A 23,049-nucleotide genomic window follows, 5' to 3' on the forward strand; every position below is an offset into this window, starting at 1 on the left:
TTGCTAGGGTGTTGCTATGTAGTTGCTAGGGTACTCTGGGTGGTTGCTAGGGTGTTGCTATGCAGTTGCTAGAGTACTCTGGGAGGTTGCTAGGGTGTTGCCATGTGGTAGAGTATTAGATAGATAGAAAAAGAAATATTAGATAAAGAAATATTAGATAGATAGATAGATACATAGACAGATAGATACATAGATAGATACATAGGTGAGTTTATGAGTTTAAATGAGTCTCAGTGGATTAGAAGGATTAGAAATAGTGCATAGAATGGCAGCTTAATTGAATTTTGACAGGTGGAGTTTTAATAGTCTTGGCTCATTCGAACATTCCGTCACCGTAAGTCTATGGGATTTTTCCAAGTGTTGAACGTCATTTTTAGGAAAACTGTAAGTCCGATCAGTTAGCAAAGAGGTTCTAGCTTGAAAGCTCTAGAAGGAGATGCATTTAGAAATGGTATTCTTATAATAATAATAATAATAATAATAAGCTTAAGCAGTAGATCAGTATGTTGGCTTCCTGAAGCCAACATAAATATCCTTGCTCTTTCAAGATTTATAATGGTAGTAAAAAAAAAAAAAAAAAAAAAAATACCCATATTTAAAACTTTCTAAACTAAAATAACTAACTTTCAGCAGACAGCCTTCGCAAGTTGACTTGCACCGAAACAGTAACTTCTGAAGCGATTTATGACATAGGATGTAGTATAGGCCTCTCACGGTTCAAACAAATAGAGCTGAGCAACAAACTCAAACTCCTCTTATATCAAAATCCTCCAATATTTGTCTTTAAAAAATCTTGTGATTCCTGACCGGTGTTTTGTTTTGCTCTATCCTCTGTGCTTCCACGTTCATCAATGTGTCACTCGTCAGGTCAGAGATTACTCTTTGGTGTAAGTCGATTTGTGTAGGCCATCTGCCGGAAGCTAGTTATTTTAGTTTGCTTCACTTCAGAAGGCCTTTATTAACCCCCTAGAGCCATGTGGATATCTGTGAAGGTGGAAGCACTTTTTTGAACTTCAAAATCTGGAGTGACATTCACTACCATTATAAAGCTTGGAAAAGCCAGGATATTTTATAATATAACTCTGATTGTGTTTCTCTGAAAGAAGATAGTCATATACACCTAGATGGCTTGAGGGTGAGTAAATCATGAGATAATTTTCATTTTTGGGTGAACTATCCATTTAAGCTCTTAAAAGAATAGAGAAACACCTTTGTGGCAGCAATTTGTCTCTGCACAAATATCCAGGCATGTGATATTCTTTATTGTAGTCACTGTATTTCATCTGCACAGCATATGAGGCCAGTAGAACAGCCGTCTCAGGTGGACAGTAGATATCATCATTCAAGATGCCCTCTTTCACCTGGAGAAAGAACAGGCGTTGTGTAGCTTCCTGAATCAGCTCTTCTGCCACGTCCTCAGGGTAGAACTTTGCTCGAAATTTAATCAGCAATGGATTTTCTTTTCTGACATCTTGAGCAGTCACCTAACAAATAAACACAAATGTATTTGTTAGATGCATGTTCTTTTAATGCTATCATTAAAACAGTATGCTATCATGCAAATCAGTATCAGGAGTTGTATTGGCCAAATCTGCACACACACAAGGAATCTGACCAAGTCCAAATTTTCCATACTCAGCCAGTCAGATTTCTTTTCTAATTTGTGCTGCAAAAAGATGTAGTATATAAATGGTACAATATAACTTGTTTGTCCACAAATTTATAGCAGAAACAAAGTTTACGATCAATAAATTATAAATAAATAAATAAATAAAAACACATGATCTAAGTGTTAACAGGTCAGAGGTAGGAGTTATTTAAAGAAGATGGAGCATTCAGTCATAAATTCAGTCCAGGATATGTAGGTAATTGATGACAGGTGTGTGCAATCAGAACCCCACCCTAAAGGTGGCACCTGACATGCCAAAGTCCCCAGGGGAAGGCCACAGGGCATGAGGGACATGGGGTGTGACCAGTGTGTTGAAAGGCCAAGGTGGAGTAGGGGAACACAGCAACAGAGGGAGCTGGGGACTACCAAGGAGGAGCGGAAGGGGACCATGGTAGAGCAGATGCAACCAGAGAAGGGGGGAATAGGGCTACTATTGGTCTTGACAAAAGAGAGGGTCTCGGCCTCTGTGACTGTGATGGCCTTCCAGGCTGAGAAGAGGGAGCAAGGAGCAGTCTCTGTGGCCGATATGAGGGAGAATGGAGCGGCCTCTGTGGTTGATACAAGTGAGAGAAGAGTGGCCCCCATGGCCAAAATGAGGGAGCGAGAAGCGTCCATCACAAGTCTAATACACATAGACATATACACATTCACACCCTCACTCACACCTATGGGCAAATTTGTTACTATAATTCACCTATATTGAACCTGGAGGAAACCCACATGCTGAACTGCAGTGGCCTATATTTCCCTCAGCTCAGCTTATGTCATTGTGCCATCATTAGTTCTTTCTCAGTTCCATGCAACAAAATAACAGTCATCCGCTGCTATAGTTGAACTGATTTATTACAACTATATATCATTTTTCTGTCACCAACCAATCAGAATTAAGGAATGCATTGACACAAAGGCCGCATTTACACTGCATGGTTCAAGTGACCCAATTCCGATTTATTCCTCCCATGTGGCACAGATCAAATATGACCCATGAATGTGTAAGCAGGAAAAAAGCGCATGGATTCCAATATTCTCCAATCGGTTTCAGGTGAAAATAAATCTGATATGAATCGGATACGTGCATTTGCGCCTGCCGTGTAAGCGGACAGATCGGATATTCTCCTGTTAATGCAAATCATACGTCATTGAAAAAGTGACTTTTTTGAAACATTTCGTGGTACAGATATATCTATAACAATATATATATATATATATATATATATATATATATATATATATATATATATATATAAAACTAATCTATAACAAATGAAACATCTAGTTGACTAGCAGACACTCGTTTCATTTATTTGTGTTAAATAAAAGGTGATCTGGCGCTGAAATGTGTTGCTTTTCAAATTGCGGTAACACTTTAGTATAGGGAACATGTATTCACTGTTAACTACAACTTTTCCCCTGAATAAACTCCTAATTTACTGCTTATTAATAGGTACTAAGTTAGTTGTTAAGTTTAGGTATTGGGTAGGATTAAGAATGTAGAATATGGTCATGCAGAATAAGGTATTAATATGTGCTTAATAATTACTAATAAACAGCCAATATTCTAGTAATATGCATGCTAATAAACAACTAGTTAAAAGACTCTAAAATAAAGTGTTATCGAAATTGCTTGTTGCCGCTGTCACTCATGCACAGACGCACGCTTCAGCCCCGTTGTGGAGTCTCCCAATTCAATTCGTTCCAGTGAAACCACAAAATAAAATGCACACAAACATGTCCCTGCCCTTTATTTACAATCACCGATGAACGCATTTGGTTTTAATGAGCAAAAAACCTATACGAGGGTGGATTCGAACCCAGATCCTCTGACGTGCTTAACAAAAGTTCTACCACCTGACACGCATCCAGCGGATCTGTGTACATAATCACTGTCGTGAAGAATTTGTACTATATAATTACTCTGATGCATTAAAATGTTTCTATGAATTCCATGTCAATAAGTTAACTCAATGTACTATTGAAATTGATTTCTTGATTTCATAATGCTATTTTTTGTTAGTTTCACCAAGTGTTGCGTAAATGCAGATATCGGATATGGGTCACTTTTAAAAAAATATGTAAGCGGGTTGTCAATAAAATCGGATATAGTCAAAAAATTGGAATTGGCTATCAAGACCTGCAGTGTAAATGCAGCCAAAAACTACTGGGGCAAGGCCCAGACAGGGTTTTCTTCACTGCAGGCATAGAAGATAGCAACCTACACGTACCAAAGAAATATTTCAGAAACGTTAATGTCCTTCACATTTGCGTCCACATTACCCCTTTAGCCTACTTCTTAGGCTCACTGCCTGTTTTATTTAGCTGTTCAGCTATCAAAACCTGTGTGGCAAAACTGCATGAAACACTGGACAGGAGCTTTTATGTTGTAGTGAAGCTGTAATGTCTTAGCAAGGAAGCAGATGATCAGAAGGCAGCAGTCCTATTAATTAGTTTAAACCAAAAAAAGAAGAGGATCTGTGAAAATGAAGACAATGACAATGAGAATAATCAAATGTAACAGATAGCATTTCACTATGCATAGACAATTACAAACAAAGAACAACTCAAACACAGGTATACAATATATATATATATATATATATATATGTAGGATAACAAGGAAGTAAACAAGAAACAGGTGAACATAATCAGGAACCATGGAAACAAATTCAAACACAGGAATAAAACTTGGGAAAACAGAAGCAATGAAGCAATGAATAACAGAGAGCACTTATCGAGCAATGTTTTATTATGTATGATTGCTGTTGTCATTACTGAATTAAATGTCTCATGACGTGGTTGATGTATTGATTAAATAAAAGGCAGCAATTGCCCAAAAACATAGGAACACTGACTCACTGAGATTAGATTCTCACTTTCAGAGATTCTCAATTTATTTATTTATATATTTATTTTTATTTATTTTTTTTATATTTGTATAGATTTATTTATTTATTTATTTTAATTTGAAATACCATATATTGAAAAAATAAACAATAATAATAATAATAATAAGAAGAAGAATAATAATAAGAATATAATAATGTATCCAGGGAAGGGTACATTCAATTCTTCAAATGAAATCAATATCAACAAAATGCATCTTTGCACTGCAGAGGTGGCACAGAAGTTGCATCTAAAGTGGCTTTTGGATGTATTTACTGTACACAGTTTAATGCTGCTCAGCAATTACAAATGCATGTTTTGAGATTAATCTTCACATGTTGAATATAGAAATATGAATAAATGACAAAATAAAACAATACTTTGATTATGACCACCAGTAGGAGATGGCAAGTCATTGTGCTAATGAATGAGTCATTAAATCGTCCATTCGACTGTTTTGTTCAAAACGATGATAACAGGTTACTGAATCTTTCACTCAAATGATTCATTTAAGAATGAAACACCACACTCTGAACCACAATGTAAATGCATCCACTCCGTACTGCAGTGTGTCAGACAACTGTGCCACACAAATTTTGATAGCTGGACAACTAAATAAAACCGATGGTGAGCCTAAGAAGTAGGCTAAGGCGTAATGTAGGTGCAAATGCAAGGTACATTAAATTTATTAATTTAAAATAAATGAATTCTGAAATAACTATTTCTCTGCTTTTAATATTAAACCAAGAACAAATTAATTCAATGAACACTCTTAAACTGAAGTGGCTCCAGACTTTCCTCAGGAATGAGCATTCTGTTTGGTTTAGTTTTTCTTCTAAAATATTTTAATATATTAAAGGCATCAATTTCCTGTTGAGGTGTGATTTTGAGCCATTAAAATAAAAATGCAAATTATCGTCCTTTCATAGTTAGATATTAGTATACTGGAAAATGTTATACAAGCACAATATTCCCCACATAGTGTTACATGTCTAGTCGGTGTCTCCCTCCTTCATTGTGTTTTTGGTTCATTCCCATGACCTAGTTTTCTCCCATCTGTCTGATTAGTCATTTAGTTCAACTGTCATCTCATTAGTTATCTAATTTGCCCCTATTCTCCCTCAGTCTTTGTCTGATCTCGTCAATGTATGTAGAAAAGCCTTGAGGCCCACACCTGTGTGCCTTACAGACTTTCCCGATCGTTCCCTGTGCGCATTTTACCTGGCCAGTTTGAACAAACGCACAAAAGCTCGCCTGCCTGGTGTGGGTCCTCGGGGATCTTTCGTCGAGTTCGTTGAGTGGGTGCTGGTGAGCAACGTGTAAGCGTTCACCATCTGCTCCCCCGAGAAAGAACTCACCAGCCCCGCTCGGACTCCAGTGCCGCCAGAGACCAGTCAACCACCACCGGCGAGTGAACAAGCGGAGATGTTTCATGAGCCCACCGCAGACCGAGGAGGCATGCCCGCAGTGATGGATGAGCCAGGACCGAGGACATGGTCGGATGGTAACATCACCCCGGAGCCCGCTTCTTCGCAAAAGTCTGACCAGGTGTGCGAGCCAGTAACATTATTTGTCGATGAGGGGAGTGCTCGTGGAGCTCGAGGGCTGGGAGGAAAGCCCCGCCCACAACTCCAATCATCGTGATGGATGAGATTCGTTTGTTCTCTGGCAACTATTACGAGGAGCTAAAGGACATTTTTGAAGAGGACCTTATTGATTTTTGTGGAGAGGTTTTTCCTAGTCCCCCGGTATCTCCAGCGCCTTCTAATTCTCCAACATCCCTAGAATCTCCAGAATTCCCTTCCAGCCTCCCTCTCCCACCTCCTCAGTCAGCCAGTTCCTCAGCCCCATCTCCGCTGATGTCCTTCAGCCCCTCTACATCTCCTACATGCCATGTAGAGCTGCCTAATGTCTTCAGGCTATCATCTCCGTCCAGCACAGAAGATCCCGTCTCCGTCTCCAGCCTCTGTGCCCCCTGCTCCACCACAGCCTGTAGACAATTCGGATCTGCCTTGGCTCCTCCCTCCCTCGGCTCCACTGGAATCCATCGGTCATACGGCTTCTTCGGGCTCCTTTATCCTTGTGGCTCCACCTTGGTCAGCCATCGACCTGTCTGCGCCTTCGGCTCCGTCTGGCTCCGCCTTCCCCCCAGCTCCGCCTCCATCCTTGGTCCCACTGGCTTAGCCTCTGCCCTCTGCGCTTCCACTTCGGATGCATCGGCTACGCGTGGGCTCATCGGCTCCATCTTTGGCTGCATCTCTGTTGGTCATCCCCAGGGTGTCGTCTTCCACCAAGTCAACTCAACCAAGGCTCCTCCCACCTTCGAGTTCACCCTGGGGCCTCGTCCTGGCTGGTCTCTGGAACAGCACCTGGCTTCTCCTGCTCCTGGCTCCTCTCTGGCTCCTTCCACCTTCCACACCACCACGGACAGTTTCTTGTTCCCCAGACTCTGTTTTATTTTATTTTACTCCATGCCCTCCTCCTGAACCCCCACCCAGCTGGACTCTCCTACAGCACGAGGACGCGATTTCCTGGAAGGGGGCGAAATGTTACATTTCTAGTCTATGTCTCCCTCATTCATTGTGTTTTTGGTTCATTCCCATGACCTAGTTTTCTCCCATCTGTCTGATTAGTCATTTAGTTCACCTGTCGTCTCATTAGTTATCTAGTTTGCCCTGTGTATTTATACCTTGTGTTCTCCCTCAGTCTTTGTCCGATTTTGTCGATGTATGTGTCTGTTATAGTGTTTGTAAAGAGTTTCGTCATTAAAGATCCTGTTTCCTGTTTATCCTCATCTTCGTGAGCTTCCATTAACACATAATGTGACACATAGTTGTTCTTTGTGGAATAATAGGTGTATCCTCATTAATAGAAAATCTGTTTTTTTTTTTTTTTCATGATTGGTTGGATAAAAATGTTTGGTCTATTGTCCACATGATGGATGGAAAAGGGAATTTGTCATGATGATTTTTCTGGAAAGTACAACATCACTTGTACTCAAAGATTATTTTTTTCTTTGTTACAAGCCTTTCCTCTGGGTATTGTTCAATTGGTTAAAGATGCATTGTCTTATTTAACTGTGATACCAAGACTAATTAATTTAATCATTTGTAATCTTAACATTTTGGAAGACAGTTATATTAATAATATTTTTTTTTTCTTTGAATGCACAGGCTTTTCCTTTGCAACTTAGAAAGACATACATTTTTTATTTCTCTAAAGAGAACGTGGCTCTAATCAGATCAAGATCTCTCTTTTCCTCTTGTCCCGAAGGCTAAAGCGGTTAAGTTTAAAATTATTAATGACATTTAGCCTTGTAATGAGTTTCTCAGACACAAATTTAACTTGGACTGTAATGAGTGCACCTTTTGTGAAGTGGATTCAGAGTAATTGGAGAATGTACTTGATAACACTGTAAATGTCATGGTCACACCAGGCTCTCCCTCCACACATGTACAGCATTAACAACCATTTTTTTTTTCTCTGACCAAGACGAGACATTGACAAGCAAAACTAAATGATAATAGTTTTTATCATCATTTATGATGAAATTATGCCATTTCTTTGTTAACAAGACGAGACAGAAGGAATGAAAAGATACTTCACGTCAGATGACCGATGAATTGGGATCTCGCTAGAGAGACCAATATACTTTGAGTGTAACTAAAACAAGCCAATGCACATTGGCATGCGATTATTGTATTCAGCTGCTCTGCCTCGCAGCACGGGTATAAATGAGCAGCAGGTGCAAGCGCATATCAGGTTTTCGCTGAGGAGCCAAGCCAAAGTTGACGACCCATCTCCGTTCCCTCCTTCAGGGAACGAGGGTTACATACGTAACCGAGACATTCCCTTTCAGTCGGTCACTCAACGTCACGTCGGATGACTGACGAATTGGGATCCCTACCCAAGCGCCACAGGTTCTGCTGCCTTCCAATGCCTTGCGTAAGACAGCTGGGCCCACTCGTAGATGGGACAGAGCTTACACAAAGAAAAGAACACTGCCCACTCAGTGAACTTTGATAACACTGGGAAAGCGTACCCTTTTGAAGGAAAGGAACGCTGCTTAGGCCACATCCTGCAAGAAGTCCAGTGGAGTAACACAACGTACTTCATCTGAGTGGCTCTCACCCGAATTGGGACGATGTAACATGGCAGAGAAAGCAGAGGGGCTCTGCCAAGGGGAAGACACAGAGCTTCCGTCCAGGAGCTTACCGTGGACATTACACATATGGGATCCCCTCAGGGTCACACATATGAGCACCCAGCCTAGAACTTCTCAAGAATACATCAGACATAGGCCTGGCGCCAGACGCTCTGCCACGTCCGGCTACCGAAGGGTGATTGGAGGACTCAACAGGGTCTGCCTTGTAGGGACTCTCTGGAGAATAAAGTGCATGTATTAGCGCAGCAAGCTTACACTAAGCCGGGGCCTCTCTGTGTCTCTGACCGGTTGAGGTGAGAACACAGGAGGAGACCGGCTCGACACGAAGGCTATAGAATCTAGCGAACGTGTTAGGTGTCGCCCAGCCCACAGCTCTACAAATATCTGTCAGCAAGGCGCCACATGCCAGCGCCCAGGAGGATGCCACATTTCTAGTAGAGTGAGCTCGCAGCTTGAGTGGGCAGGTGTACCACATGGTACCACATGGGCAGTGCCAGGCCCGAACTCTAGGCACGATTTGTCGACCGAAAAAGCCTACAGGTCCCCTACACTCTTGATAGAGGCCAATGTAACCAGAAGCAAAGTCATCATGGTTAGAATCTTTAATGGTACAATCTGAAGTGCTCTGAGCACTGGAGTGAGGTCCCAAGAGGGTATGGAGGTAGGTCGAGGAGGATTTAACCATCTCGCCCCCTAAGGAACCTGACAACCAGGTCGTGCTTCCCAACCAACTTGCCTCCTATGAGTTGTGATAAGCAGAAATTGCAGCAGCGTAGACTTGAAGGGTGGAGGAAGACAGCCTCCAGAAGAACACCACTCGACGAATAGGCTCCACTTCAGAGCATAAGCTTGTCTCGTAGACGGTGCTCATGCTGAAGTGATGGTGTTAAGTACCTCTTGGGGTAAGTCACCTAGACCCTCCACGTCCCATCCAGGGGCCAGACATGGAGTATCCAGAGGACTAGGCGCGGGTGCCACAGGGCGCCCCGTCTCTGAGAAAGCAGATCCTTCCTCAGAGGAATCGAGCAAGGAGGGGCTGTCGCGAAGAGCATCAGTTCTGGGAACCAGGTCCGTTTGGGCCAATAGGGCACAACTAGCAAGACCTGCTCCTCATCCTCCCTGACCTTGCACAGTGTCTGAGCGAGAAGGCTCACTGAGGAAAACGCATATTTGCGTAGGCCCCGGGGCCAGCTGTGTGCCAGTGTATCCATCCCGAGTGTTCCACCGGTCAGAGAATAAAACAACTGGCAGTGGGTTGTTTCTGGAGTGGCATACAGATCTACCTGTGCATCTCCAAAACGATGCCAAATTAGCTGGACTGCCTGGGGATGGAGTCTCCATTCTTTTGAGAGCTCAGCTCATGATAGCTCGTCGGTCACACGGTTGAGCGTGCCAGGAATGTGAATGGCACGAAGCGACCTCAGATGCTTCCGACTCCAGAGGAGGAGATGGCGGGTGAGTTGCAAAATGCGACAAGAGCAAAGACCACCCTGATGGTTGATGTACGCAACGACGGCAGTGTTGTCCATACGGACCAGCATGTCTTTGCCCTGTAGGTGCTTTTTTAGGCGGCACAGTGCAAGACGTACTGCCTGCAACTCAAGGCAATTGATGTGCCACTGCAGGTGGGGTTCTGTCCAAACCCCTGAGACTGCATGCCTGTTGTACGTGGCACCCCAGCCTGTGGCAGAGGCATCTGTGAATACCACAGCATGCCTGGACACCTGTTCCAGGGTTACTCCTGCCCGCAAAAACAAGGGGTCCGACAGGTTTGGCGACAGGTTGGTGTGATTTCCACCCAGTGAGTGCCGCGTTGTCACGCCCATCTCGGGACTCAGCCATGAAGCCAGTGCTGAAGCGGTCTCATATGAAGCAAACCAAGCGGTGTTACTACCTTTGCGGCTGCCATATGCCCCAGGAGCCTCTGAAATAATTTCAGTGGGACATGAAAGTGCACGTCCTTTAGGTCAGTCACTGCAAACCAATCTTGGAGAAGGATTTGAAAATGTGTTTCTGCGTCAACATTTTGAATGGTAGCTTGTATAAGGCTCGGTTCAAAACTCGCAGGTCCAAAATTGGTCATAACCCACCGCCTTTCTTGGGTACAATGAAGTAGGGGCTGTAAAACCCTGACCTCATATCGGCTGGAGGGACCAGCTCTATCACGTCCTTCGCCAGTAGGACTGCGATGTCCATTTGCAAGACATGGGCATCGGCAGCTTTCACTGAAGTGAACAGGATGCCTCTGAACTTGGGGGAAAGCCGGGTGAACTGAATCGCATAGCTGAGTCTGATGGTCCGAAAAAGCCAGAGAGATGGACTGGGGAGCACTAACCAGGCTCTCAGAGACCGTGCAAGCGGGACCAAGGGACCAACAGACAGTGGAGCAGCGAGGTGAAACACAGGGACCCGGCTCGAGGGGGCTCTCTTACTGAGGCAGCCCATAGCGGGGTCTGAGTGTGCGGTGCAAAACTACCTGTTTCCACGGTTGGGCAGAGGGTGCGTGAGTAGACTTTTTCATGCTCTCGAACCGCCCACTGCTGCCCGCTGGCGACGGAAGAGGAGGATGAGAGTGGTGAGGTTTTCACCTCCCACTGCTCTCCGTGCCCTCTTGGGACACAGAGATAGAGGAACTGCTCTTTAGTTGAGAATTTGGGTGCTGCTGGCTGTGGGGCCAGTGGCAGAACAGTTTCAAGATTCTCTACCCAGCCCTCCTCCGGGGGAGAGCAGCCCCGCCCATCTCCAGGCCACCCGTCTCAAGAGTAATGATTCACTGACCGCTTAACAGCGGCTGAGATGGGTGGCGGTGATGGGCCCAGTGTTCGACAGTGTCAGCGAAAAGGCTACCTTGTGAGATGGGAGCATCGAGAAAGCGTACTTTGACGAGCTCTCACACTTCTGGCACTTCTGGACCACCAAGGTGGACATCGTCTGGCCGAGACCCTGAGCCGTGACTTGGATCATGGTTAGTCAACATGCGCAGCTCAACCCCAGCTCAGAGCTACCCTCATGGATTTTAAGAGTGTCTTGGCCTCAGATGCAGGTGGAGGTGAAATGTTTTTCACAGCCACCCCACCGGCGAGGGTAGTGAGAGGGGGGAAAACTTTTATGCAGATTTTGGCCCCACTGACGTTCCATATTTTGGCACCAATATAGCTCCATACTGCCAAGTTTTCCATGCACATCCGAGAATGACCCGGGGAAGCATGGCTGTCAACTCTGAATCTGAGTCAGCAAAAGCCCACACCAAAACAATGGGAACCTCAGCATCATCCTCATTTCCAGAGCATAACAGCCTTCTCTCCGATGCAGCGATCGACATCTGGTCCTCAGCTGGAGCCCCGAATGAAACGCTAGGTTCCCCATGAGAAGGACCAGCAATCCATCCTAGAGTTGCACAGCTTGCAATGCGCTAGAGGGGGAGGGGCCCTAGGGGGTTGGTTCCCCGAAGGAGAAGCCCTCCATACTCCTCAGGTCATCCAAGCTATTTCACCGAAGTAGACCTCTCCTGGTGGCCACCAGAGAGGGCGCTGCAGCAGAAAATAGGCAGGGGGACTCCAGCTCATTTGAGGCACTAGAGTCTAGACCATTGCGAAGAGCGTTAAGCATGTGACAACCCACGCTGCAGTACGGCAGCTTGACGGCACACGACACGCAGAGAAGCGAGAGGTCCGTCCGAGTTTTGCCCGGCGGATAAGCTCTCGCTGATCTCCTCTGTCTCATAGAGTGTCGAGCAGATCTGCGGCTGTGCTTTTACACACAAGCGGCGGCTGGCCAAAAGCAGAGGGGACTCAAGCTTTCCAGAAAAAGAAGAGTCGACCGGTGTACCGACATGGTTATGTTCTCATGTGAAAACATAAACCACTCACGAATACTGTCTTAAAATGCTTATGAGATAGCGATCATGGCCGTCAATGAGGACAGGAAGCGACTGCATCCAGAAACCCACGGGTTGAATGTCATCTTTCAAAAGACGCAAGCTCAGACCTGTGCAAGCTCTTCTAGGGAAAAATGCTTTCTTTTAGTGCTGAAGCACATAGAGGAACCGGCCGATGCGCCACTGACAGGGAAAAAGTGCAGCCTGTTCAGTGTGCTCACTCACAGCTGAATGATCAGCAGCTCATTGAAGGCACTCACTCCCTGTAGCTGTGAAAACAGCTGTTTGTTAAAAACAGCCGGAGAATGGCCACCGCTGAAGTGCTGTCTTGCCAACACACAGAAAGACTTTTCCTCCTGTAGAACTGGCTCAAAGAAAATTCTGTAGATTGCAGAGCATTCAAAGAAACAAACAGCTCTAGAATGTTATTTGAGGAATAACGGACATTCAAAATACATGATCTCTTCCTACGCTGTCTTTCAAAAATGTGCATCCCTGTCATTGAGGGCATCTGCATAATCTAATCTCGCCGCATTTGACTTCACAGGTACGGGTAGTCCAGGCTACCAAAACTTGAACTAGCAAGCTCAATGCAACAATGGCTTCAGCACCTGTTGGAAAGAAACGAAGAACTGATATATGTTATCTGAAGGGAAAACATTGAGCAATGTCACAGAACATGGAGAGAAGCCCTGTGGCTATAAATTATGCGGAAAGAATACAACAAATTTTAAAGACATCTGAAGGCACATCACTCTGCTGTTTATGCAGCCTTTTATCTGCATAAACATAAAATGAAGTCTTTTATCCAACTACTGTACTTTTCTTAACGTTAGATCAGTGTCATGCATGTTCTGTAAAGCTGCTTTGAAACCATTTATTGTGAAAAGCACTATACAAATACATGTGAATTAAATTTAACTGAATTAACGTTAGCTAACACAAGTTAGCTAACTTAGTTAACAGAAGGCTAAAACGTATTTTGTAAGAAAACAATTGCTTCTTGGCTAAGCCAACATGGCTTGCTAGCGAATTTACCTATGTTGACACATCCAGTAACACTGATCTAACGTTAAGAAAAGTAGTTGGATAAAAGACTAAACAGTTAGCTTACTTACCGTGGTGGAGGCTGCATAAACAACAGGGTGATGTTTTTAAAGGAAGGATTAACAAACTAAAATTGTCCATAAATGTAGTTACTGGAACGAATCCTTCTTTTGTATAAGTCCAAACACAAAGTAAGCCTGTATTTTTTTTTTTTTTTTTTTTTTTAAGATTTCAAATGTTATTTTGCTTCCAAATGTATACACCCTTAAAGGGGTGGTTCAGTGGTTTTTATCTAGGCTTGATTGTGTTTTGGGGGCACAGTTTAACATGTCTTAATGCTTTGTTTTTTTTGAAAACGCTGTATTTTTCATATATTTTACCTGTATTCTACACCTGTTTCCACTGTCATATGAACGGCTCGTGTGACTTCCTGCTTCTATGATACCACTCCCTCCGAAATATGCAATGGACTTAGATTGGTTAGCTGGCCCAGTGTATCGTGATTCGCTGAACCGTCCGGAAACGCCACGCCCCTTACCATTCGTTGTTACGCGCTTTAGGTGGAAATGTAAATAATGGCGTCTATATTGCTGTATCAAATTGAGCCCGAATCAGACCCAGATGAAGAGGGTCAGGTAGAACCTCTGCAATCGCGGCTTTTAAAGGACGTTTATGAATGGTATTTCATTTTGTATTTGTAAGTGTTTAGATATGCTGTCACTGCTGTTTGTTAGCTTTCAATATACAGTTTTATCCTGATTAAAGCTTTACTGTAGCTGAATACATGATTGAGTAGTAGCATTTTTGTAAAGGTAGCGTTTAATTTATAGCATGAACAACTGTTTGTCTATGAACATAGAAGTTTGTTGGCGTTTGTTGGAGAAGTATGGATTTGAATTTAGTTTGAACTGGCTAGCGAAGCAAAAACGCGTTGGTCTTTGTTTACGTCCTTGAGGCAACCAAAAATAGCAACAGAACTATATGTTTAAAAGACATGTACAAACAATAAAACGTACTTACAGTTTGAAGCCAATAAACAGCAGCTTCTGCTTTTAAAGTGGGAACTGCTCCATCTTTCAGTAAAAGCCTTTGTGCAAATCCATCATTGAACTCGTGTATATTCTGGAAGCTGTCTTCAGCGCCGCATCCAGTGTAGAAAATATCACAGATTATAACGGGTTCTATTATCTCTTGACGCGACGCATCGCTCGCGTCCGGTGTACACAACTCTTCCGCTTCCATTATGCTGCGCGACATGGCCTCGCCCACTTTGTTGCGTGTTCCCGGGGGCGTGTTTTGCAGGGTTTATGATGTCACCAAACCCGGGAAGAAGCTCGTTGTAGTCCAAACCGGTCGTTTTTGTAGGCATTAAACTGCCATAACTTTAAAAGACAATATCTCCGTTTGCATTAAACTTTCAGCGCTGTAACTTTGCAGACACTGTTTATGCTCAAGCAGCAACATTACACACTAACTAAAGTAAAAAAAAAAAAAAAAAAAGTGAAATCGCATTGAACCACCCCTTTAATGGATTTATCACATTATGTTTGTACTGGAATTAACAGAACAATGCAGTTGTAATTACTGTCCTCTTGAATTCACTGGCAGACAAAGGTATGTCAGACTCAGGAATATATGTTCAGCAGCTATTGCACTGACTGCTTTTGAACATCTGTATTCTGTGTTCATTACACTTTTATTTGAATTTTGAACTTTCAAATAAAAGCTGTTTTTTCTTAACAACCAGAATTTATTTTGTTGTTTTTTACTTGATACTTGATTCTTGAATTATAATACCACTTTTATCTATCCTTAATGTGTGATCTTACCTTATAAATTAGCGGACAGCACAGCACTATTTTTGTCTAAAGACTACATATAAAATAGCTACCAAAATTAATGTTGGTAACTGCAGTTTGACTAAAGGTAATGACGAAAAGCTGACAAAAATGCATGACTTTTCGTCGGCTAAAACTAGACTAAAATTATGAAAGACAAAAATGACAAAAATGTGACTAAGACTAATAAGCATTTTCATCTGAAGATGGAGACTTTTGTCTAATGAGGCATTTTTTGTATTTCACTCAAGCAATAAAAAAAAAAAAAATGTTTTTGCAGTTTGCACAGTTAGTGTAAAGCACCTGCGGTACCTTGGTCAAAAAAATGCAGCTTCTGTTCACATTTAAATGAGCCTAATGATAGAGTGGGTCACATATATTCTACGATGTACATAATTATGGGTTAGGGTTAGGGTTAACCCATTTGATTGATGTCACAATGTGATTGTCCTAGTCAGCACGTGGTGGTCGGCAAATACACCTCAAATGAAAGTGGGCATTTCACATTGAATGCACTAACGTCATATGCAGGTATAGATGTCGAACAAAGTGGAAAAAATAATACTGTTAACTGGTTAAAAGATAATAATATAGATAGATAGAAAATAATATTTTTTGTTTATATTCTTGATAAAATTTAGTTTGTTTCTTGAAACGGTTCAGAGCCCTGTTTACAAGACAGATAGCTTATGGCAAAAAAATGGTCAAATATGCAAGTATGATCAAGATTAACCCGCTTATTGAGTTTCAGCCATGTAGAGAAGCCCTTGCTGTCCTGATACTGCAGTCCAAAGTACCAGATCTCTCGGAGTCCAATAGTTTTCACAACCTTCAAAAGGACAAATGTAATGATGTCACTAATTGTTCACTCTTTATGGTCTATATGTTGATGTTGCATTTATTGAATTTTGTATAAATTCCATGTGAAATACATACTTGGTCAAAAAGTTGTTTACCAGTTGTACTGGGCTGAATGGCAAACTCCAGCTCAGCATCCATTGTAGTGACTCGTACGTTTATCTGAAAAGAGCAAATACATGTACAATAATATATGCCATTGTTAAAAGCATTGTAAAAGGACCCGTCATAAGGTTAACTTCATTTGAACTCTGGGTGTTGCGATATACCGGTGTAGCGTCTGGATAGATCTGGCTAGTCAATCAACTTTGGACATTTCAGAATGCTTTTAGCTTCCTGAACTGTGCATGTAAATCACGAATCGGCTCCGGCAAGTCCGGGACCAATTGCCCCATTGGCACCTTTGTTACCCCAGTAAAGAAAAACAGAACATAGTCTCACCAGCTCCAGAGACTTCAAAGAGTCACCCTGGTGGGACTAAAGGTGATATGGTCACAGACACTGGCCACAACCCCAATACACACACACATACAGACACTCACAAACACGCATGGAGATTGTGAATGTACATTTATCCTCCAAATATGACTGTGCCAATATGTACCCGTCGCTGTATTTAAAGGTGCATGTATTTATCCCTAGTATATAAGCTTAGCTATGACTGTAGTTGTATTAGTTTTCTTCTAAACGATAAAACTCAAGTATAAACTGTATCTCACCTTTTATGTCTTTGCCATCTGACAAGTTTGGTCTCATTGTAAAGCTTTCGTTATGCTCTAATTGAAAATGTATGTCACATGACTGTAAAATGCATTCTTCTATTTTTAATGGTACTTTGAAGAAAATGTACTCAGATCGGACACTTCGCAAACCATGCAAATTAGGTCATAAATGGAGACAAAGAAAGAGTTTGCCCGCCAGAATCGCACCCTCATCATTGGCTGATGTATCCCAGGAGGCGTTCTGGCCTGTTGTCCTTAAAACACAACGACACGCATCTCTCATTGTCTCTCGATTGTCTCTCGCCATTTAACACACGTCTCTCCCGGACGTCTCGGCGACCGCGCTTCCATCACGCGCCCCCTCTCTTCGGGACGACCATCTTTTGGCAACAAGTTTCTTTGTCAAACCCTCTTCATCCGTCGCCCTAAGTCTTCACTCTTCATCGCCTAGGAGACGGACTCTTTTTCTTTCCTTTCCGGTTATCTTACTCTTAAGTTAAACCCTTGTTTGAAAATCCCGCCGAAGAACACCTTCTCGGAAAAGGACCAATCGCTTCAGCCGCACGCACCGAAACTCCTGCAGAAACACGAAACGACCACAGCACCTGAACCTATGCAAGTATAGAACCATTCTTTCCAAAGCGTTTTAAGCTCGATGTGTAAGCTGAGTTTCCTTGCTGGCTCTCAAAGGTTTTAACTGTTAGTAAGTTGCCATTCCTTTGATCACCTCTGTTTTCTTGACTTTACTTTCGTTTTCCATATATGTGTATTGTTTGTGTATGTCTAGTAGTATAGTCTCTGTATCCGTAGTTTCATATATTAAATACATTATATTCATGCTCGATTGTTTTTTTGCTCATGCAACAAACCCAGGTCACTTTAACGTTTCGATCCAGTATCCTTGCTTTACGCATTGATGCTAGAATAGGAAGTCTTTCTCGTGGCCAGAGAAAAACCTTCCTTTTATAATCGGCTATGAGGAGCTAACGGTTTGCTGGACAAACTAATAGTTTCTCTAAATTATTATCAAACCAGAACTAATCATATATGTGATTGATTATAATTCGTTGTAATTAATTCACAATATATGTATAATTCCCTCTCGGGTCGGTATATGTATTATAATTAATCATAAAGCTTTATGATTTATTATATTCATATATTTCACCCATAAATTAATTAAATACCTGTACTGATTCGCTACAGATTATTTGGTGGAGAATGCGGGCAACGTTTTAAACTTGGTTTTGTGTATGAGCAACCTAGAATAATTTTGTGTGATTTAATGTGTATATGCGCGCCTTACTGAGTGAGCCGACAACGCGTCCCTCATTCTGAAAAAACGTTAACAAGCTATTTGTGCCTAAAAACACTGTAGTCAATTGTTGACCGTAAAGTAAACTGCAGTCCAATTAATATTTCAAACTCGTATCTGCAAAAGGCGACAATCTTTTTGCAATATACAGTTAATATTAATTTCCGCTTGAATAAACGAATTGAATCGTATTCAGCGTAGTTTTTTTGAAAAGGAGCTGTGACGAGTTTCTCACAGACTCTTTCTGAAGGCCTCATAATTGTAGCGCTATTAAATTTGAATTACTGTGTCGTCCAATAATTCAAAATAGCGTCTCGCTCCCTGGGTAACGTCATTGGCATAGCTAACCAATCACGTTACCTCTTGCAAATCTAATCTGAAAACAGTTTATCTGAAATCCGATTGATGTGTAAAAAATTGGGAGCCAGCCACGACCTGATCCAGCGTGACTCGTAACAGCAGCGAAGAAATCCTGCAAAAGTTACATATTCGTGTGCACTAAGTTTGCACAAACAGGGGTCCACTAATCCCCAAAATTGTGTACCCGTATTAAAGGGGCATATTAGTGTCCAGTAACCTGGCACCAAAGAATCCGCCGAGATTCCAAAGTTGTGTACCCGTGGTTAAAAGTTGTATATTAGTGTCCAGTAACCTGGCACCAAAGAATCCGCCGAGATTCTAAAGTTTGTAACCGTGATAGTGCAGTTAAATCAGCCGTAAGGGAATCAGAACCCCACAGACGCGCTAATTTAAAATATCACGAATTAAAGTAGGTGGATGCAGTACCTCTGACCAGACGCCAGAAGGCAATCTGTTCAGGTGTGCGGCACCCCTCCCTACTTCATTGTTGTGTGGACTCACTAACGCCATCGTGTGGACGTTCTGGGTTAACTCTGCTCCCCATACGTTGAGCTGAAGTGTTTCCAAATTCCTTTTGGCTACTTTAATCTAGCTTGCCGCTATAAATGTTTGTTGATGGTTATGCTTTTCAATCGTGTTTGGAATGTGGTTTACCGATTTAAATTTGATTTAAATACGTTTAAATTTTTAATTTAAATTAAGTTTCCCTTCCAACCAGAGAATTCACTTTCTGAAAGTGCTCCCCCTGGTGGACACTCCCACATAAGTTAGTTCCCGTCTCTGAGTATTTGTCCCCTTTCCTGCTTTTCCTGTGTTCACAGATTTTCTCTGCTCTATGTTATTTTATTATTCTACTTGATTTTCTTTCATTATACTCTCTTTCTCTCTTGAGTTTTTACTTTGGAAATTCCTTTCTTGTTATTACTTACCTTTTTATTTTTATCCACTCTTAGGTCTGTGTCCTGTTTGTGATTTGCTGGTAACAGCATTCTCACATCCAAGTTTCCCTTATTTTATACACTTATTTTTAAATTTAATTAAACAACATTTAATTGAGATTTAAAATTAAGTAGTGTCAATCAGTTGGCATTTTGCTCAAGAAGCAATTCCCTTTAGGGAATTCTCCAATAGGGAAGACCTTCTCCTTTCTTTTTCCCATTCTGTTATTCTACGCACTTATTTAAATTCAATTGAACAGAGTTTAATTCAAATTTGAATCAAGTGCCTCTGAATTGCTTTTTACTTTGCCTTATTTTTTTTCTTTTCTGCTTTCAGCTAATTCCTTCTGACTGTCATTCTAGACCCCTATTCTTTCGTCCTACACACTTGATTATTTAAATTCAGTTTAAACAAGATTTAAATTAAGATTTAAATTTACAAGTAAGCTGTGTTTGCGTGACCACTTGTGTATTTGCAAATAGGGCCCTCTAGCGACCGGTGGTGAGTTGACGGTTGTTCCAGTGAGTTCCAGTGAGCGGAGTAAACTAGCCTGGCGGATCTCTCACTGGCTGTGGGTGAACCTCGGTCACTTCTGACCTCGTACCGCGGGCAACACGCAGGGACATCAGCAGGTTGGGTGTGTCAGGTGCAAGGAGGCAACGAGTCCAGGTTGGCAACAAAGGCAATTTTGTTTAATTTCCCTGTTCTGCACGACAGAACCGCCCTTTGAGTAACTGCCTGCGGGGTCAGACTCTGGGGTTGGGGAAAATACAATTTTGGCCGCCAATCTGGCCGTTGGCGCAAACACCTTGCCCAAACACGCAATTGTGCTGAAAGTCCCTGTTTGAGAGGTTGCATCGCAGTGCAAGGTACAGGGTGCCGAGGAACACGGCAGCCAAGTGTTGGAACGTCTAGGAGAGGTTGCCCCCGCCACTGAGTTCTTGTCTGAGCAATCACAAATCACCCCAGGCCGAGATTAAGGACATACAGTCCCTTCGCTCAGTGAAAGCCACAGAATATTTGATATTCTCCAATCAGAAGTGTTGGCAAAACCCCTTTTGCTCTTAAGCCATACCATCCTTCTAGGTTTTATGACGCGACAGCGCCCTCGTCAGGCCCGGTCATAAACCCTTACTGTGGTAATAAGCTGAAGTTTCACTTCTCCCCTCTAGCCCTTCTTGTGGTATTTTATTGCTATTCTATTTTCATTCTTTCCTATTTGTTTACTGTTCTATTTCTCATAAATTGCAGCCATCCTGTTCTGTTCTGTTTTTCTACTGTTTGTCTCTTTTATTTCACATAAAGGCAGAGCCTGTGAGAGCCATCACGGAAGCTGAATAATAGATAGACGGCCGAGCAGCCAAAGTCATTAGTAGACTCGTAGAGCCTCCGCCTGTCAAGATCTTTATTTAAATCCAGCACTCGCCGACACAAATTAACCCACGTGGTCGTTCCTGGCCATCGACAATAAGTGTCTGGCCTATATTCCACTAACTGTCTGCACCAGTTAACTGGAAGCACACACAAAGTTTAGCTAATTACGTATTACGTAACGCGCTAGTCCTGCGCGAGCTTGCATTGGTTCTTTTGTGCTGTCTTTCTCTCGTCAACAGTAAAGCCACTATGTCGCGAGCATCCAGCCCTGACACCCACTGGGATCATCTCGAGACCTGGTTGGGCGTCATGACCAACGCATTCCTGCCCAACGCCGCCGGTGACCTCCAGCACCTGAGCCGTGAGCAGTTGGACGGGGACCTAAATCGACTAATGGCCCACGATCCGACGCAGAGCTACAACCACAAAGAATGGGCCAAGCTCATTGGCGGACTTGCCCACAACCTCATTGCCCAAGTGAGGCTTAGCGAAAGGAGCAACACTCTCCTGGAGCAGGAAGCAGCGGCGCTCAAGCTTCAGGCCGGGGAGGCCAGAAGAAATCAGGCCCAGACTCAACATCACCTCGATCAGCTACTCCTCGAGACCCAGGACCAGCGTGGGACAGCGGATGAATCCGACCCCGAGCTGCAAGAGGAGGTAGAGAGACTCCAAAAAGCCCTTGCAGAGCTCCACTTGGAGGCGGAGCGTAAAGAGCAGTTGGAAAAGGAATCCAGGGAGGAACTAACTGGAAAACTCCAACAAGGTGAAACTCTCCTAGCAAGAGCAGAGATCGAACTGAAAGAAAGGGACGCTAAGGCCCGGGCCTGCGAAAATCATCTTAAACAGGCCCGAAGTGAGATCCTTGCTTTGAAACAGCAAAGAGACTATTTAAGAGATGAATTGGACACTGTTCACAGAGAACTGAAACATTCTTATAAACTGCAAGGTGACTTGGGAGGGGAAGCACACTTCACAGAGTTTCTCCTGGCCAGTAGGCCCAGTCAACAATCCCTAGTTCAAAAGGGGGTTGAAAGTCCACTGCCCAAGATGCCACCCGCGAGCGGCCAAGAACCTTTTTCAACAGTAAAAGGGTGGGAGCCTCTCCAGAAAACCCGTGCCACTAGCCACGGCATGGCTCCCAAAGATCTGGACAAGCTAGCAAAGAATATCCCCACTTTCACCCCAAACCCAGCAGGGGGCGTTGACGTGCACGCGTATTTACAGGACATTGACTTTCTGCTGCAAAATGTGGCCAACGTGAATGCCTGGGACAGGTTGTACCTACTCCGAATCACGTCTAGCCGTGATGTGCGCAGCTTTCTAGATCGGCAGCCAGAAGCTGTCAAATCAGACTACCAGCAGCTGCGACAGGCTCTGATCAAAGAGTTTTCTGACCCTGAATCGGACCAAGGGCTCCTCGCAGCCATGGACCTTAAACAGGGCCGACTGGAAACCCCACAAGCGTACTACAACAGACTACGAAGGGCCTACTTCGGCGCACGTAACGAGCCAGGAATGGAGGAAGATTTTAACTTTAAGACTTTGTTTCTCCGAAATCTGCATCCTGCGGTGAGTCATCATCTGGGAGTCTTGGCCTGCCCACGGAGTATGTCTACTCAACAGCTGCGAGATTTAGCCCACAAGGCTTACTCTAAGCAAAAGGCTGCATCTGAAAAGACTGTTAAAAATCCAACCATTTACCCGGTCTCTGATCACTGTCCAGAACTGGCCCTAGAGGGCGCACACACGCACCACAGTGACAGACCGTTTAACAGAGAGTCAAGACAGTTCCCGGCCAACAGAGGGCAGCCTCACTACGAGGGTGTCCGTCCCAAGCACCAGACTGGGCGTTCTGAAAGAGTCTGGGACAAGTCCCGGTTACCCAGCAACCCAAAGGGCGGTGCCACATGGGAGGCCAGCCGGCGACCCAGAAATGGCAGATCTTCATCGGCCAGAACCTCAAGCCCCGACCGCCAAAGACAGAATGCCTCTCGACATGCACCGA

The 23,049-nt window shown here is 43.3% G+C and overlaps 1 protein-coding gene across 1 annotated transcript in view; it reads right to left on the reverse strand.

Moving 5' to 3' along the window:
* Positions 1–23,049, reverse strand: part of msnb (moesin b) — a 62,045-nt gene that overhangs the window by 28,837 nt on the left and 10,159 nt on the right. The window contains exons 3-5 of the mRNA XM_051860362.1: positions 16,413–16,496; positions 16,210–16,305; positions 1,210–1,484 (exon numbers count right to left, since the gene is read on the reverse strand). Coding sequence (XP_051716322.1) covers positions 1,210–1,484; positions 16,210–16,305; positions 16,413–16,496 — 455 coding nt within the window. The remainder of the gene's footprint in view (positions 1–1,209; positions 1,485–16,209; positions 16,306–16,412; positions 16,497–23,049) is intronic.

The sequence above is a fragment of the Ctenopharyngodon idella genome, chromosome 14 (genome assembly GCF_019924925.1).
Source record: "Ctenopharyngodon idella isolate HZGC_01 chromosome 14, HZGC01, whole genome shotgun sequence".
NCBI lineage: Eukaryota > Metazoa > Chordata > Actinopteri > Cypriniformes > Xenocyprididae > Ctenopharyngodon > Ctenopharyngodon idella.